Raw genomic sequence first — 15,368 nt, forward strand, 5'->3', positions numbered from 1 at the left:
ACAGAAGAAAAGACTCGTAAAACAATGCCCAAAAGCACGTGGTAAAAAAAACTTCTTTGTTTTATTTCATGAATACTAAGAACTTGTCACAAGTCTAACTCAGAGTTGTTGGAAGAATAAGCGGTGTAGTACGTGTCCACTGTATGCACCCTACGAACAAGACAGTTCTGTTTCATCAGGTAGTAATTATTATGGATCATCGTTAGAGCTGCACCATCAAATATTTCACATGAAGAAGGAAATATTCTTGGCACAAACCCCAGGGACTTTGGATTTTTATGCTGTTTTAATGCATAGAGCATTCAGACCAGTAAACATTTCAACAAAAAAACAACACCGTCTCCAAACTCAACATAAAAGAAAGGCACATGCATTGAAACTTTCCAATAAAACTTACCATCAACCAAGCAAATAAACAATATATATCATCATCAAAATAAGAAAAAGAAAATAAATCACCAATTTAAATGCTGATGTTCAGTTTTTACCATCACCCCCTTTTTTTTCTTTCAATGAAAAACTGATAAAATCTTATTTCAATGCACTCCAAATGAGGCCTGATGACTGAAAATGGCAAATGGGCATTAAAGAAAATATGGAAGAAAAAGATCCAATGAAATCACATCCAATCTGTGTCAGCCCCCCACCCCCAAATGGGGAACCAGTTGTGCACATAACAAGTCTTGGTTTGTGGAGTGTGAAGAAAACAAGACTTCACGATCGGCAAAGGGACCTGTCTGATTATCCTGCAATACTTCCCTATCTTCAGTGAACAGAAAGGGGTAAGAACTCAGCCCACAGGGGGAACAATTCTTTGATGATTTTGTGCAATCGGCCGCTGAATCTCTATGCTATAAACACCAACCCCTGTTTTAACTTTTAAAAAGTTATCATTCCAGCTCATGATGATTCCAAGTTGGATCTGTGTCTTAACCTTCAGCACCAAGGAGGCAGACTGAGATGGTGTATGTCTAGAAGTCAGTTCCAAAACAACCAATTAACAATGAACAGAGCTGACAGCATGGATACATGACCTTATTTCTCTTTTGGGTGGACAGATCACATATTGAACATCACATTGTTTGGGAAGCTTTGAGACTTCAAGATGGTCACACGGCTTAAGATCTTTGAAGTACCTGTCACATGTGGCACTGCAGAGCCAGTCTCTTTCCCTCTTTCCACGGTCTTTACAGTTCCAATAAAACACACTGCATTAACCAAAGAATAACAAAAAAGGGGAGACCAGGGATCACTGTAACAAACATTACTGAGGAGAAAAGAAAAATTCAGAAACAGAATACTGATGAGCACTATCCCCAGGTAAATAGATTGTAGAAAATGCATTCTTCCAACATCTGTTGTAAGTAGAGGGTTGATACCAGTGACCATATCTGTCTCAAAAAGGATGTAAATTAAAACTTCTTTTGGCAACTGTCCCATCACCAACCTCAAGGTACAAAACGAGACCATGAGCATAATTACAAACATGTCCTGACATGCCACCTTAATTTCTTTCTTCATCTCCACCCTAAATGAACGCAAGCACCCAAAATGATACTTTTTTTCCCAAGTGATTTTCAGCATTTTCTGGTTGATTTCAATGCCAGACTGCCTTGATTCTCATCAGCCCTGTTCCTTAAATGCAGTCACAAACAGTCCACCGTTACACTATCCACCATCCCATCAGGGAACGGACACACACACACACAGCAACACCACAAAACCTCACACCAGAACCTATCAACCAAACAGTGGCTGAGGACGTGCCAACCACATACCTTGACTGTAGATCTTTCAGACATCACACACACACACACACACACAAAGACACACACACACACAAAGACACACACATCCTGAGGAAGTCGACTGGTATGTGTGGCAAGAATGACCACTGTCCAGTCATACGAAAGCGGCAGGACCCCTCAGACAGCAGGAACAGGGAACCCAAGGCGGCAGCAGGACACTTGCAGGTGAAAGACAGGACGCCCAGGCTCCATGGTCTAGATGTCCATCTCAAACTGAGCCTCCTCCGCAGACACTTTCTCTGTGGAACAGAAAACACAAGGGGTGTATGCGTGTGTATGTATATATCAATCCATATACATATGTGTGTGAATAATTAACTCTTCTTCTTAGTGTACATAGACAAAATGAGACACGGGTTCAATCAAACACACAGCAAATGAAAACAGAAAATGAAGTGGGGTGTACAGATGTGTAGAAATATGTACAGAAAATTGGGGGGTGGGGTGGAGGAGGGGTGTGTGTACGTGTGAATGTCTGCAAGTGAAAGAGGTGCATTCTTACAAATCCACATGGATGAGCACTGTACAACTTGGCTGAAATGTTTTTGTGTCCATTCTTTTGTTGCTTTAGTGTCCTGGGCTTCTTCGGCAGGTACATTCTCCATGAAACAGAAAACCCAGCCAGAAAAAGTCATATCCAGACATGGTGAATGATGTATCCTCTTCATGAAAATAAAACACTGCATAGGAACATGTCGGCAGTTTCTACACCAGTGCTCTGTTTTCTTTTCATACCCTCCCTCCCTCCCTCCCTCCCCCCACATAATTTGTTTCTACATGCATGTAAGAGAGGGAGGGTTTGAGGGAGGGTTTTCTTTCTTCTCTTGTTTCCTCTTCAAATGTACATGGTATTATAAACATCCACATCTTTCATTCACCATGCGCTTCAACAGATCAAACACATGGATCTGTCTGCACTCTGCAGGTCAGCAGTGAAATGCTTTAACCACTCATCTAAGTGCCCCATACTTTTTAATAATAATAATAATAATGGATACTTATATAGCACACTATCCAGAAATCTGCTCTAGGTGCTTTACAAAAACGCTTTTGATAACATAAAACATTATATCTATGTTACATACACCAAAATGTGACCACACACACACACACGCACGCACGTACGCACACTGCATACATACATTTTAACATACATGTGTATCTAACAGCTACCCTAACACATACGCACACATAGGCAGGCACAAACTTACATAAACACACGCACACACAATACACATTCATATACATGCATATAGTTGTGGACCTGCCACAATTGAACTTATTGCTGAGGGAAAAGGTGAGTTTTGAGACGAGATTTAAAAGATGCGAGGGAATCAGAATGACGGAGGTTATCAGGGAGCTTGTTCCACGTCTTTGGCGATTGAAAAGAAAACGATCTGTGTCCATAGGTCTTACTTCTGACGTGAGGTATCCTGAGAAGTCGAGTATCAGAAGAAGAACGGAGCTGGCGAGACGGGGTATAGATATGGATGAGTTCAGAAAGATACTTTGGGCCAGATCCGTTGACTGCAGAAAAGGTCAGAGTGGATAGCTTATAGTCTATTCGATCAGAAACAGGCAACCAGTGGAGAGACTGAAGGAGAGGAGAAACATGGTCAAATTTAGAAGCTCTGCAAATGAGTCTGGCAGCGTTATTCTGAATTCGTTGGAGTCTGTCTAACAGGTATTTGGGAAGGCCGGCCAAAAGAGAGTTGCAGTAATCCAATCTTGAGAGAACCAGAGAGCATACAAGTGTCTTGGTTGCATCGGTTGAGAGATAGTGGCGGATAGAGCTGATTCTACGCAGTTCCAAATAGGCAACTTTACAGATATTCGAAATGTGCTGTTGGAAGGAAAGAGACTGGTCCAGGATTACACCAAGACTGCGAACAGAGGGAGAAAGTGAAACAGGTGTGCTATTGATCAGAACAGAGTCAGGAAAGGAAGGATGTTGACGAAACTTCTTTGGACAGGTTATCATAAATTCAGTCTTATCATCATTTAATTGCAGCTTGTTGAGAGTCATCCAGTCCTTTAGACCAGCAATGCACTCCTGTGTTTGAGTCACCAGTGCATCAAATTCAGCTATGGAAGCCGACTGATAAAGTTGTGTGTCATCAGCAAAGCTCTCATGCGACATCGCATGATGACTGATGACATCCGACACAGGAGCCGCATACAGCACGAAAAGAACAGGACCTAGGACGGACCCTTGTGGGACACCATATTTCAAGGCAGATACTCTAGAGTATGTACCATTTACACACACTTTCTGTGTACGATCTGACAGGTAAGACGTGATCCATGCTAGTGCAGTGTCACGAATACCAAAGGAAGTTTTAAGTCTGTTCAAGAGGATAGAGTGGTCGATAGTGTCAAAAGCTGCTGACAAATCTAAGAGAGCGAGAACAGATATCTTATCCTCATCAAATCCCGAAAGCAAATCATTCACTATTCTAAGAAGGGCTGTTTCGCAACTATGACCACGTCTATAAGCTGACTGGTGGGAATTAAGTAAACCATTCCGCTCCAGATGAGCTAAGAGCTGAGACAATATGATCTTTTCTAGCAGTTTTGATAAAAATGACAGATTAGAGACAGGTCGATAATTTTTCAAACAATTATGATCCAAAGATGGTTTCTTGATGAGTGGACGTACAACAGCAGATTTGAAGCTTTCAGGGAAACAACCAGACAGTAAGGAAGAATTGATGACATGAGTAATATGTGGCAGTAGAACATCAATACATTCAACCAACAAAGAAGATGGGACAGGGTCAAGCTCACAGGATTTCGGACAAGCGCTCAGACACACTTTCTTCACAAAATCTTCAGTAACCGGTTGGAAACAATGTAAAACAGGACCACTGTACACGCGTTCTTGAACGGGTGAAGAAGGAGACACAACCGAGTCAAGCTTCTCACGAATGCATGATATTTTGCCGGTGAAGTAGTCAGAAAACTTTTGAGGGAGTTCCTGCACCGAAAATGTTGTAGGGAGAGGAGTGTTTTTCATTTTACCTAGTAGATTGTTCGTAGCGTTGAAAAGCTGTTTGGCTGTGGTGCATGCAAGTATTTTAGAAGAGTAGAACTTTGACTTTGCCCTGTCAACAATGTTTGTTACACTATTCCTGGCTGTCTGAAAAATGTCCCTACTGATGGTCAAACTAGTGCTCTCCTTCTCTCCCGCTTGGCCTCCAACAGCTCTGGTCCCACGGTGTTGTACCAAGGCGACGGGGGACGATTGGAGATCAGGCGCCGAGTCGACGGGGCGTGCCTGTCGAGTACAGCGCGCAGGACAGTGGATAGCTGGTCAGCAGTCGGCTCAAAAGGGATATTAGTCAGCAGGTCAGCTTTAAATAAGTCTAAGTCAATTGAGGTCAGTGTGCGCACCTCCCTATACACACGGGGCGTGGGAGGTTTGGTGAGGTTCAGATGACACGTCACACTGTGATGGTCGGAGGACAGGGTGTGATCGACGGTGGTAGACTTCAGGAGGCAGTCCTCATTTCTGTGCAACACCCAATCGACGATGTGACCACGATTGTGTGTAGGCTCGGTTACAGACTGGTTAAGATCGAACAAACTGACAATTTCAAGTAATTTAGAGGTATAAAACTGTGTGGGTGAATCAAAATGAAAATTAAAGTCACCAACAATAAGTAGGGAGCCTGGTAAACTATTAGCGTATTCTAAGAAGTCCGGAAACTGTTCTATGAACATCGTATCAGAAAGTTTATTTTTCTTGTTTGGTGGCGGACGGTAGAGGCAGAACACATTGAGGTGGGAATGTGGCAGCGACAGTGAAAGCTGGGCCAGTTCGAATGAGGCATGGTTGAAGGGAAAGGCAGATGTGTACGTTGTGTGTGGGAGCAGCCTGTCTGACACAACGAAGGCGATTCCTCCCCCGCAAGTTGTAACACGAGGGAAGGAGGTGGTAGTGTAGCCAAGGGGAGCGAGATCTCGACACTTAGCTTCATCCCCAGTACTGCAAAGCCAAGTTTCTGTGATACACAGGATGTCGAGGCTGATTGAGAGCAGATGTTCGTTGATCGCTGAGCGTTTGAGGCGAGGACCATCTGACTGGGCGTTGAACAGACCTTGAGAAATTTGAGTTGAGCGGTGGGAGGAGGGAAAGCAGGACAGAGGTACACAAATATGGTTATTAAAGTTGATGCATTTAACAGGATGGTCAGTGGAAGTTACACGTCCAGTACCACACACAACAGCTATCTTCCTCTGCTTGCGACGTCCTGCACGATGAGTGCGAACACGGGGGAGGTGGCAACCTATACCAACACCTCTGATGGCGTCGATGACAGAAGGGTCAAGTGCTGCAGGAGGCACGGACAGGAGTTGGTCCCGGACACACGGGGAGAATGAGCATTAAGCAAGGGCCTGTGGTAGAGGTCAGCTTCAGGAACACGCGGAGCGGGCTGCGCGTGCGAAAGGGGATGGTGAAGAAATGGCGTGCTCTGACAAGCAAGAATACTTGCCAGGTTACACAGAAAACATGTCCAAATAACTTGAAGTTCCGGTGGCAGAATCGCACAAAACAAGCACCAGTGTATACTCCACTCCATCATAAAATACATACACAACTTTTACATCAACGCACAATCACATTCCAACACAACTGACGAAAGAAATGAGAGCTAGGATTATGCTGCCTGTCAGGCGTAGCCCTTGCCCTTTCCCCCAGTGTAATACTTTCCAGCTTACCTTTCTCATCAACTTCTTTCAAGGGACCATCGCCGTTTTCTTTGACATCCGGCTTGGCTGGGGAAGTAATGCCGGGAATATCCTGCATGTTGGGTGGGGGACTTTTGGCAAGCGGTGAGTTCCGGCATTGCAGTAAGAAGTTTCTTTCATACACAATACGGGTACCTGCACAAACAAAAACACTCTTAAAAAAAAAACATAACAAAAAAACGTTTTTGATCTACAAATAAAAAAAAGCAGCACACAATAAGACACAGTTTTAAAGTTCAATATAATAACCATTTTCTTTTGTTTTTAAAAGGAGATGAAGTACGCATCTAATAATGTAAGCAGTAATGTATTGCAATGTATCACATTTTTTCACAATTGATTTCTCTGTGAATTTCAGACTGCTCACCCCTGGAATAGCATGTTGCTTAACTCTCTCCGGATGAAGGAATGCATGAGCATTCCTACATAAAATGTATTCAGTTTCAGACAACGGAATGGAGTAGCATTTTCAAGAAATAAAAATCCATCACGCGCTGTACACGTGATTTTGTGATTAACCAAGCAGAGTGCGCTATTCTGGGTCACTCCACAATGGTATGATTGGTCAGCCTGCCATGTGTGGCCTGTCTCGCACACATGCTGACAAAGTCACTGAACGGTCGTCTGCTCGCGTGCAAGCCTGTTAGCAAAGCGGTCTCTTCTCAAAATGTTGTGAAGCAAAGAAGGCAGTGACGGCAACGTTTTAGGGTTGCCTGTACTTGAAATACTACAAACTGAAGGGTTGGACATTGAAGAGGTGGATGATGATGAAGAAGAAAGCGAATTTAATGCAAAAAGCGAGCATGGGTATGGTGATTCAGGGTGAAAAATTGGCAGTATTTTCTACATATGGCAAAACCGTAAAAGTAAGATGAGAAATTAGATTTTTTTAAAAATATGTAATAGCTCAACATGTAATAAACCAGATCTGAAAGTTTCATTTTCATACTCTGTATTTTGTATTTTTTGTAATTTTTTTCCAAACCCTTACAAATGGGCCGTCTGTGGGGGAAAAGCACGGGAGAAAACTTGTCGTCCCGAGTGAGTTAAGTGCAGGGCCACCAATTATTGAAACAAGTTGTTAACCTGCATTTCTTCCATTCTATATTATTCAGTGCACATCTGTTTGTTTAACTGCACTCAAAACATCAGAAACCTGAACTTCAAACTCAATTCAACTTTAAGACCTCTGCGATAAAGTATTGCAATTTTTCATCAAATAAAATGCATTAAATTAAAATAGAGGCTTCTGCATACTGCACTCCCTCTTAACCTCTCAAACATCTATTTATCACACCTGCACATGTACAATAATATCCAACACGGTTGTCGTTTTTAAATAAAGTTTCTGTTATAAAGGGATAAACAATAATTGACAGATGTTTAAACAGTCATTACGGAAGACATCCCCAATCTTTCTGGCTGAATAGGGTGACAACCATGTGCATCAAGCCAATTGATATACATATATGTTGGGCTGTTTAAGTTCTCATAGTAGATGGGTGTGGGTAGACAGTTCTTTGGTACAATATATATATATATATATATATATATATATATATATATATATATATATATATATATAAATATATATATATATATATACATATATATATATATACTTTACTTACTTTACTTTACTGTGTCAGCGGTGTAGGTCCTTGTAGACCTGTACGCTGGTCTGGGTATTTACCACACTGCATGCGTGGTTGGAGGCTAAGGGCAGTTATTCCTGGCATTTCGGGTGAAAGACTGATGGTTCGTTTCTCCAGTGGTTGTCTAGCCTGTTCTTGAAAGCATTGACTGTTTGTGCAGTGACTATCTCATCTGGGAGACTGTTCCATGTTGAAATGATTCTGTTTGAGAAGTAGTTTGCCCTAAGGTTGAGTCTACTGCATGTTTTCTTCAGTTTGAGTGAATGCCCTCTGAGTTGTCTCTGCTGGTTGTCTGCTTTTGTCAGGGGTGGCCTATCAGTCTTGTACATTTTGTGAATGTATTTGAAGCCTTCAATCATGTCCCCCCGCAATCTTCTGTGTTCCAGTGTGGGCAGTTTGAGGGTTCTCAGTCTCTCTGGGTAGGGCTTGTCTTTGAGCTTGGCCAGTAGCTTGGTTGCTCGTCTCTGAACGTCCTCTATCTCGCTGCAGAGGCCTTTCTGGTGTGGCTGCCAGACAGCGTGACCATATTCTAGGACTGGTCTGACCAGGCTCTTGAACAGCAGAATGAAGGTATTTTCTGTGAGATGGCTGAAAGTTCTTCTTATGATTCCCACCATTCTGTTGGCCTTGGCAGTTGCTTGTTCGACATGTCTCCTGAAGGTTAGTTTGTTGTCTATGGTCACCCCTAGGTCCCTTTCTGTCTCGGTTTCTGCCAGTGTGAGATGGTTAGTGGTGCCGTCCTTGTTTGTGTCCCTCATCTGGTACTTGGCGTTAGATTTCTGGTTGCCCAGCTTCATGACACAGCACTTCTGTGGATGGAACCTGAGGAGCCAGGTGTTGGACCATTCCTCTAACTTATACAGGTCCTGTTGCTGGTCTGTTGAGCATGGGGTATCGCTTCGTACGTACATCTTTGTATCGTCCCCAAACATCTTCGCAGGAGACCTTGTAATGCTTGGCAAGTCGTTAATAAAAATAACGAAGAGAAACGGACCAAGTATGCTGCCCTGCGGGATTCCACTGCACACGTCAGCTTCTTTAGATAGGCAACCATTGATGTGGACCCTCTGCTTTCTCTGGCTCAGGAAAGCCTCAATCCACTGGAGTACTCTCCCTTTGATTCCATGGGCCTCGACTTTCTGGAGCAGGCGTCGATGGGGGACGGTGTCAAAAGCCTTTTGGAAGTCCATGTAAATCGCATCAATGCTTCCGCCGTCATCCAGTATCTCTGTCCACTCGTCCAGGACTTCTAGCAGCTGTGTCGTACAGGATCTACCACTAACAAACCCGTGTTGGTCCATGGAGATGAGGTTGGAGTCCTCCAGATGCTTGACTGTGTGTCTGTGGATGATTTTTTCCATACATTTGCAGAGAATACATGTGAGGCTTACTGGACGGTAGTTGCATGCTTCCGCACGGCTTCCCTTTTTGTAGATGGGCGTGATTGTGGCACAGCGCCAATCCTGTGGGATGTTCCCCTCTTCTAGAGACCTTCTGAAGAGTTTCGTAACAGGGTATGACAGGAGGTCTGCTACTTGTGTCAGGATGACAGGGCTGATCTGGTCTGGACCTGGTGCCTTGCTAGTATGTAGACCTGTTAGTATCTTCCTCACTTCCTCTTCTGAAATGTCTATATCTGATAGTTCTTCCTGGTAACTGTAGGTTGGGGGGGATGGGAGTGGTCCAACATCTTCCTTTGTGAATACACTATGGAAAAATGAGTTCAGGACTTCTGTTTTCTCCTGGTCTGTTTTCGTTTTTGTCCCATCTTCCTTTTTGATGTCTGATATTCCTGATTTGGATGTTGTCTTGCTTTTAATGAAATTCCAGAATGCTTTTGGATTGTTCTTTGCTTCCTTAGCAATGGCTTCTTCTTGTTTTGATTTGGATTTTTTACATTTCTTTTTTGCTTGGTTTCGAGCCCTGATGTAAGCTTTGTGATCAGTGTCATTTTTGCTTTTTCTCCATTGCCTGAACATTTTATGCTTTTTCTTCACTGCCTCCTTTGCCTCTTCATCTATCCATCCTTTTCCTTTGTGTGGTTTTGTTACGGGTGTTGACGCATCTACAGCTTCAATAATTTTGCTCTTCAGGGTTTGCCATGCATCTTCAACTGTTTCTCCCATCTCCTTGTCCCAGTCGACTCCTGCCAGTTTTTGTCGAAGTAGTTCTCTATCAGTCTTCCTATAGTTGAGTCTAGCCTGTTGTGGTGTCTCCTCGTGTGTACAAATCAGCTCAAAAGTGAGAACACAATGGTCACTTTTGCCGATTCCTGCACCAATGCTGATGTCGCTTATGATGTCTTCCCTGTTGGTGAATATCAGGTCAAGGATGTTTGCTTTTTGACCCTTTCGATATCGTGTAGGTTCTTTCTGGTGCTGTGTGAGGAATGCATCCCTTGTAGCCTTGAGAAAGAGAGCTGCCTGATGATCTTCATGGGCTGCGCATCTCTCGTTTTCCCAGTCAATTTCAGGATAATTTAGGTCACCCATGATGAGTATGTGAGAGTTGCGTCGCTCTGCAGCAGCTCTGAGAATTTGGTTGATCTGCAAATTGTTTTCGTCTGGACTGTGCGGACTCCTGTAGATTACACCTACCAGAAGTGAATCACTGCCTGACAATGGACATTCCACAAAGACTGATTCCTCTGCTGCAGTTTTCATTTGTTCACAGGTTGAAGCTCTCATGTCTTTCTTCAGGTAGATGACTATTCCCCTTCCCCTTTCTTCCAGATTGTGGAAGGGCTCATATCCTTTTATAGCTATTTCTGCCTCCTTGACCTCAAACCTACTGTTCTTGGGTTTCACTTCAGTTATTGCAATCACGTCTGGATTGTCCATTTCCACCAGTGCCATCAGTTCCTCTCGTTTGTTAAGCAGCTGGTCAGCATTAGTGTACAAACATTTGATATTTTTATTACCAAACTCACTATGTACAGTTGACTCTGGAACAACAGATTTAAAACTATGTACAGTTGGTTTCGCTGCTTTGTCTACTGGCCTCCCTCCACCGGCCGTGTTGGGTACTTCCCAACATTGACCACTTTCCCGCTGCGTCGAATCCAGAGGGCATGCTCGTCCCCCGAGTCCTTGGATTGTTGTCGTTTCAGTACCATTTGCTTGAAGAGTGCCTCCTCTTCCTCTCTTTCTTTTGGGGTGAGGTCTTTTCTCATGGTAATTTTTTGCACCAGTTTGGTCTCTGTCTCAAATTTGTCTTCTTTCTTAATTTTGTGGAAAGTTTTCAGTGTTTTGTCCCTTTCCTGTTCTGACGAGAAGGTGATCCTCATTGGCCTGATTTTGCACTCACTATCCCCGGTGTCTGTATATTTTCCAATGCGCCTGTGCTCGAGTGGCTTGTGGTCCACCTTCAATTCCCTTAGGATCTGTTCCACAAACACTGTGTCCTCTTTTTTTCTCTCCTCTGGGTTTTGGGATTTCTTCTCTGGAAGCCTGAATATCATGAGGTTGCTTTTCCTCTTGATTCTTTCCTCTATCTCCTTGCCTGCCTCCTCTATCTCCCTGCCTGTCTGAGGTGGCCTATCACTTGAAATTTCTTTCACTGCCTGAACCATTTCCTTTGTGAAGTTTCCTTGCTTAATTTCAGTCATTGTGCTACCTAGTTCCTCCACCTTCTCACTCAGCTCACTCACTTTTTTCTCCATCTGTAATACCCCTCCAAGGAATTTCGTGGCTGCTCGGTTACATTGTTTGGTACAGTACCAGTGTAGCATTGGCATCTCTTTCTTGGCATCTTCTGTTAGCACCTTGTAGGTCTTGTCGTCTATCCCTGCACACGCTATGTGGTGCCATAGGTCACACAGTTCGCACTTCAATCCTTTATCTTTCGTTGAGACAGGGGCGGAACAGGTACCACACTTTTCTTCTTCAGTCACGTCAGCTTTCGACCCTCTTCTATTTCCATGCTTTGAAGACGACATATTTGAAAGAGAAGTAAAGCAAAAACACCCACCTTGATCGTCAGTCCTTGTTAGTACAGTCCAGTCTAGGTGTATTTTGATGGTTTTTGAGTCCCAATTTCAATTTTGTACTGCCAGAGCCAGCAGTAGTGCTACTCCAACAGTATCTAGAATGTTGAGAATACTAATAATACTGCGAACTACAGAACACACTCGACTTCCGTTTCGCCATGACGAACTCACTTGATTTCCTGAGCAGTTGACATACACATGTAAAGTTCTTCACTGTTTTTTCATGTACCTATCTGGTAATGGCTAAACAGCACAATAGTTGCTAAGGACACTAAAAACGCACAAAAGTCACATATTTCCGCTGTTATTTAACTTATTTCACAGTTTTTGATCAATTTTTGATGGAGCCAACGTGAAAAATATCTGCTTGCTTCGCGCATGCGTCCTACTTCTGATGATATATATATCATCAGCTGCAGTTTCAATGTGGTGTGAAAGCATGGGGTCAGATCCATACACAAGAAACATCTGCACCAAAGATAAATAATAAAAACAGAAGAATGTGCTTGACACTAATAGTAATACACATGTACAACCAGATGAGAAATGTCCCTGTTCAGTCTCCTCTGTGTGTGTGTGTGTGTGTGTGGTTGGTTGTTAAAAAAATGCTCCACGCCGAATTTCTCCACCGCCCTTCCTTGTCTTCTCCCGTCAGCATCACTGACCGAGTTCAACAGAAACTAGAGCAGCGAGGTTATGTTTTTGCTGAACAACTCCGATTGACCCCGCTGAGTTCAAGGCCAAATCGCTTGTGCTTAAAAAAAAAAAGAAGAAAAAAAAAGAGCGTTCGACAATTTTATCTCTGACGTCAGAGTTGGTTGCCATTGCACAGTCACTGTCTTGATGCATGTTACTCGTACGATACCAACAAAAACCTGCTGAATAAATGTGCACTGAGTTCGCTTTCCCAAACGCTATTTACTGCAAACAGAACTGGCTAGGGAATCCCTTCCGTTCGATGACGTCGTACTGAATCACCCTCTCGACATGTGCTCGCCTAACCCTCGAGTGTCTTAGCTGTTAACACCAATTTGGCCATCTGTCACGGACAAAGAAACATGCGGAATCGATTATTGAAACACATGGTTTCGCACGCTTCAAATGCAACCACGACCTCGATAAATTTCCTTGGAAAATAGCAACATAAACAATATCTGTTGAGAAGTTGCCAAACAAAAAGTCACATGGTCACATCTACGCCATATTGAATGCACTTTTGTCCCGTACACAAATCGGTCATTGAAAATTAAAAAAATTCTGCAATGGCATATGGAATTTGACATTAAAACAACAACAATCAATGCATATATCATTTAACGATAGAAAGTACACTGCAGTGATGAATGCCATACCCCCTGGTGTTGTGGAGAAAAATGTCCCTCCAGGTGTAGTGGAGTACTCGGTCGGAAGCTGCGAAATATCGTTCAGCACCACTCGTCTGCTCGGAATGTCTCTTCCTTTGCTGTTGTCGGCGCCAGATTCAGACGACATACTTTCTATGGGTTGTAAAAAGGTTCCCTGATCGGCTCTGGAGCTGCCTATTTGGATACAAAGTAACAAATATCCCGAAATGAGCTTGCACACAACCCACTCACTCTCAACCACACAACCAAAACACGCGCAGAGAACAACTCTCGTGCAGAGCGCACATCCGGGGTTCCAACGGGAAACCGGTTTCAGATCTTTATCAGAACGAGAGCATGCAGATTGGACCGTTACGAGTGTGTGTGTGTGTGTGTGTGTGTGTGTGTGTGTGTGTGTGCGCGCGCGCGCGCGCGTGTGTGTATATATGCGTGTGTGTGTGTGTGTGTGTGTATGTGTGTGTGTGCGCGCGCGCGCGTGTGTGTGTGTGTGTGTGTGTGTGTGTCCTTCAGTTGTCAAAAATCGGTTAGATCATATTATGTATGTATGAATATATATATATATATAGATAGATAGATAGATAGATAGATAGATAGATAGAGATATAGATATACCTCTTTCTCTTATCAGCTTTGGAGTGGTGAGGAAAAAACCGAATTGTTATCTTTTATGCTCTCAGCCTCAGGGTGTGTTTGTGTGTGTGTGATTTTAATTTTTTTTTTTTTTTTTTTTTCAATACTTTCACCAATCTGATGCCATCTTTCTCTCATTGTCAGAGCTCTCTCCCTCTCTCACTTGCTCGCTCTGTCTGTGTTTGTTGTTGTTTTTCTCCCTATTTTTTTTTTGTCAAGGCCTGACTAAGCGCGTTGGGTTACGCTGCTGGTCAGGCATCTGCTTGCAGATGTGGTGTAGCGTATATGGATTTGTCCGAACATGACGCCTCCTTGAGCTACTGAAACTGAAACTCTCCAGTTTCTTCTCTCTTGCTCTGTCTCTCGATCTCTGTCTCACTCTCATTGTCTCTCCTCATCGTTCCTATCTCCGTGTCTCTCTGTCTGTCTCTCCATGAATCCACCTGCTCCTGTCAAATTAGACAGTACACAAAATAAGCAGTTCATGTTATGTGCGTTAGTGGTTCACAGGAAGAGCAAGCAGTTCATGTTGTTATCTGCATTTCTGGTTTTTCAAATACAGCGATTGTGCTGGACATGTGGCTGGTTTAGCAGGCTAAGAGGTTCATGTTACTGGTTTTATCACCAGTCAAGCTGTTCTTGTTGCTGGTTTTACATGCACAATAAGTATTCATGTTGCTGGTATTACAGGCAGAACAAGTAGTTCATGTTTATACATGTTGCTGGTTTTACAAGTTCATGTTGCTTTGTGCATTGCTTGTTTTACATGCAGAGCATGTCATTCATGTTGCTATGTGTGTTGCTGGTTTTATAGACAGCATGCGATTTATGCTATGTGTTGCTGGTTTTTCAGAGCATGCAATCCATATTGTGTTGCTGTGTTTTACAGGCAAAGCATGCAATTCATGTTGTAAAGTGTGTTGCTGGTTTTACAGAGCAAGCAATCCATATTGTGTTGCTGGTTTCACATGCAGAGCATTCTATTCATTTTATGTGTGTAGCTTGTTTTACAAGCAGAGCATTCTATTCATTTTGTGATGTGTGTAGCTTGTTTTACAAGCAGAGCATTCTATTCATTTTGGGATGTGTGTAGCTTGTTTTACAAGCAGAGCATTCTATTCATGTTATGTGTGTAGCTTATTTTACAAGCAGAGCATGCAATTCATGTTAT

At 43.1% G+C, this 15,368-nt stretch overlaps 1 protein-coding gene across 1 annotated transcript; it reads right to left on the bottom strand.

Annotated features, from left to right (window-relative positions):
- Positions 1 to 43: 43 nt before the first annotated feature.
- LOC143293076 (eukaryotic translation initiation factor 4E-binding protein 1-like) lies at positions 44 to 13,834 on the bottom strand. The gene is made up of 3 exons (XM_076603960.1): positions 13,556 to 13,834; positions 6,531 to 6,695; positions 44 to 2,047 (listed from the first exon to the last, which is right to left on the bottom strand). Exons 1-3 carry the CDS (start codon positions 13,692 to 13,694, stop codon positions 2,004 to 2,006), a joined length of 348 nt encoding a protein of 115 aa, XP_076460075.1. The 5' UTR covers positions 13,695 to 13,834; the 3' UTR covers positions 44 to 2,003.
- Between the last annotated feature and the right edge of the window lie 1,534 nt (positions 13,835 to 15,368).

The sequence above is a fragment of the Babylonia areolata genome, chromosome 18 (genome assembly GCF_041734735.1).
Source record: "Babylonia areolata isolate BAREFJ2019XMU chromosome 18, ASM4173473v1, whole genome shotgun sequence".
Lineage (NCBI taxonomy): Eukaryota > Metazoa > Mollusca > Gastropoda > Neogastropoda > Buccinidae > Babylonia > Babylonia areolata.

Coding starts and splice junctions, on each gene's coding strand:
- LOC143293076 (XM_076603960.1), bottom strand. CDS start 13,694: ATGTCGTCTGAATCTGGCGCCGACAACAGCAAAGGAAGAGACATTCCG. Junction 6,696..13,555: donor TTTCTCCACAACACCAGGGG/GTATGGCATTCA, acceptor TTGTTTGTGCAG/GTACCCGTATTGTGTATGAA. Junction 2,048..6,530: donor GAAAGAAGTTGATGAGAAAG/GTAAGCTGGAAA, acceptor TCTGTTCCACAG/AGAAAGTGTCTGCGGAGGAG.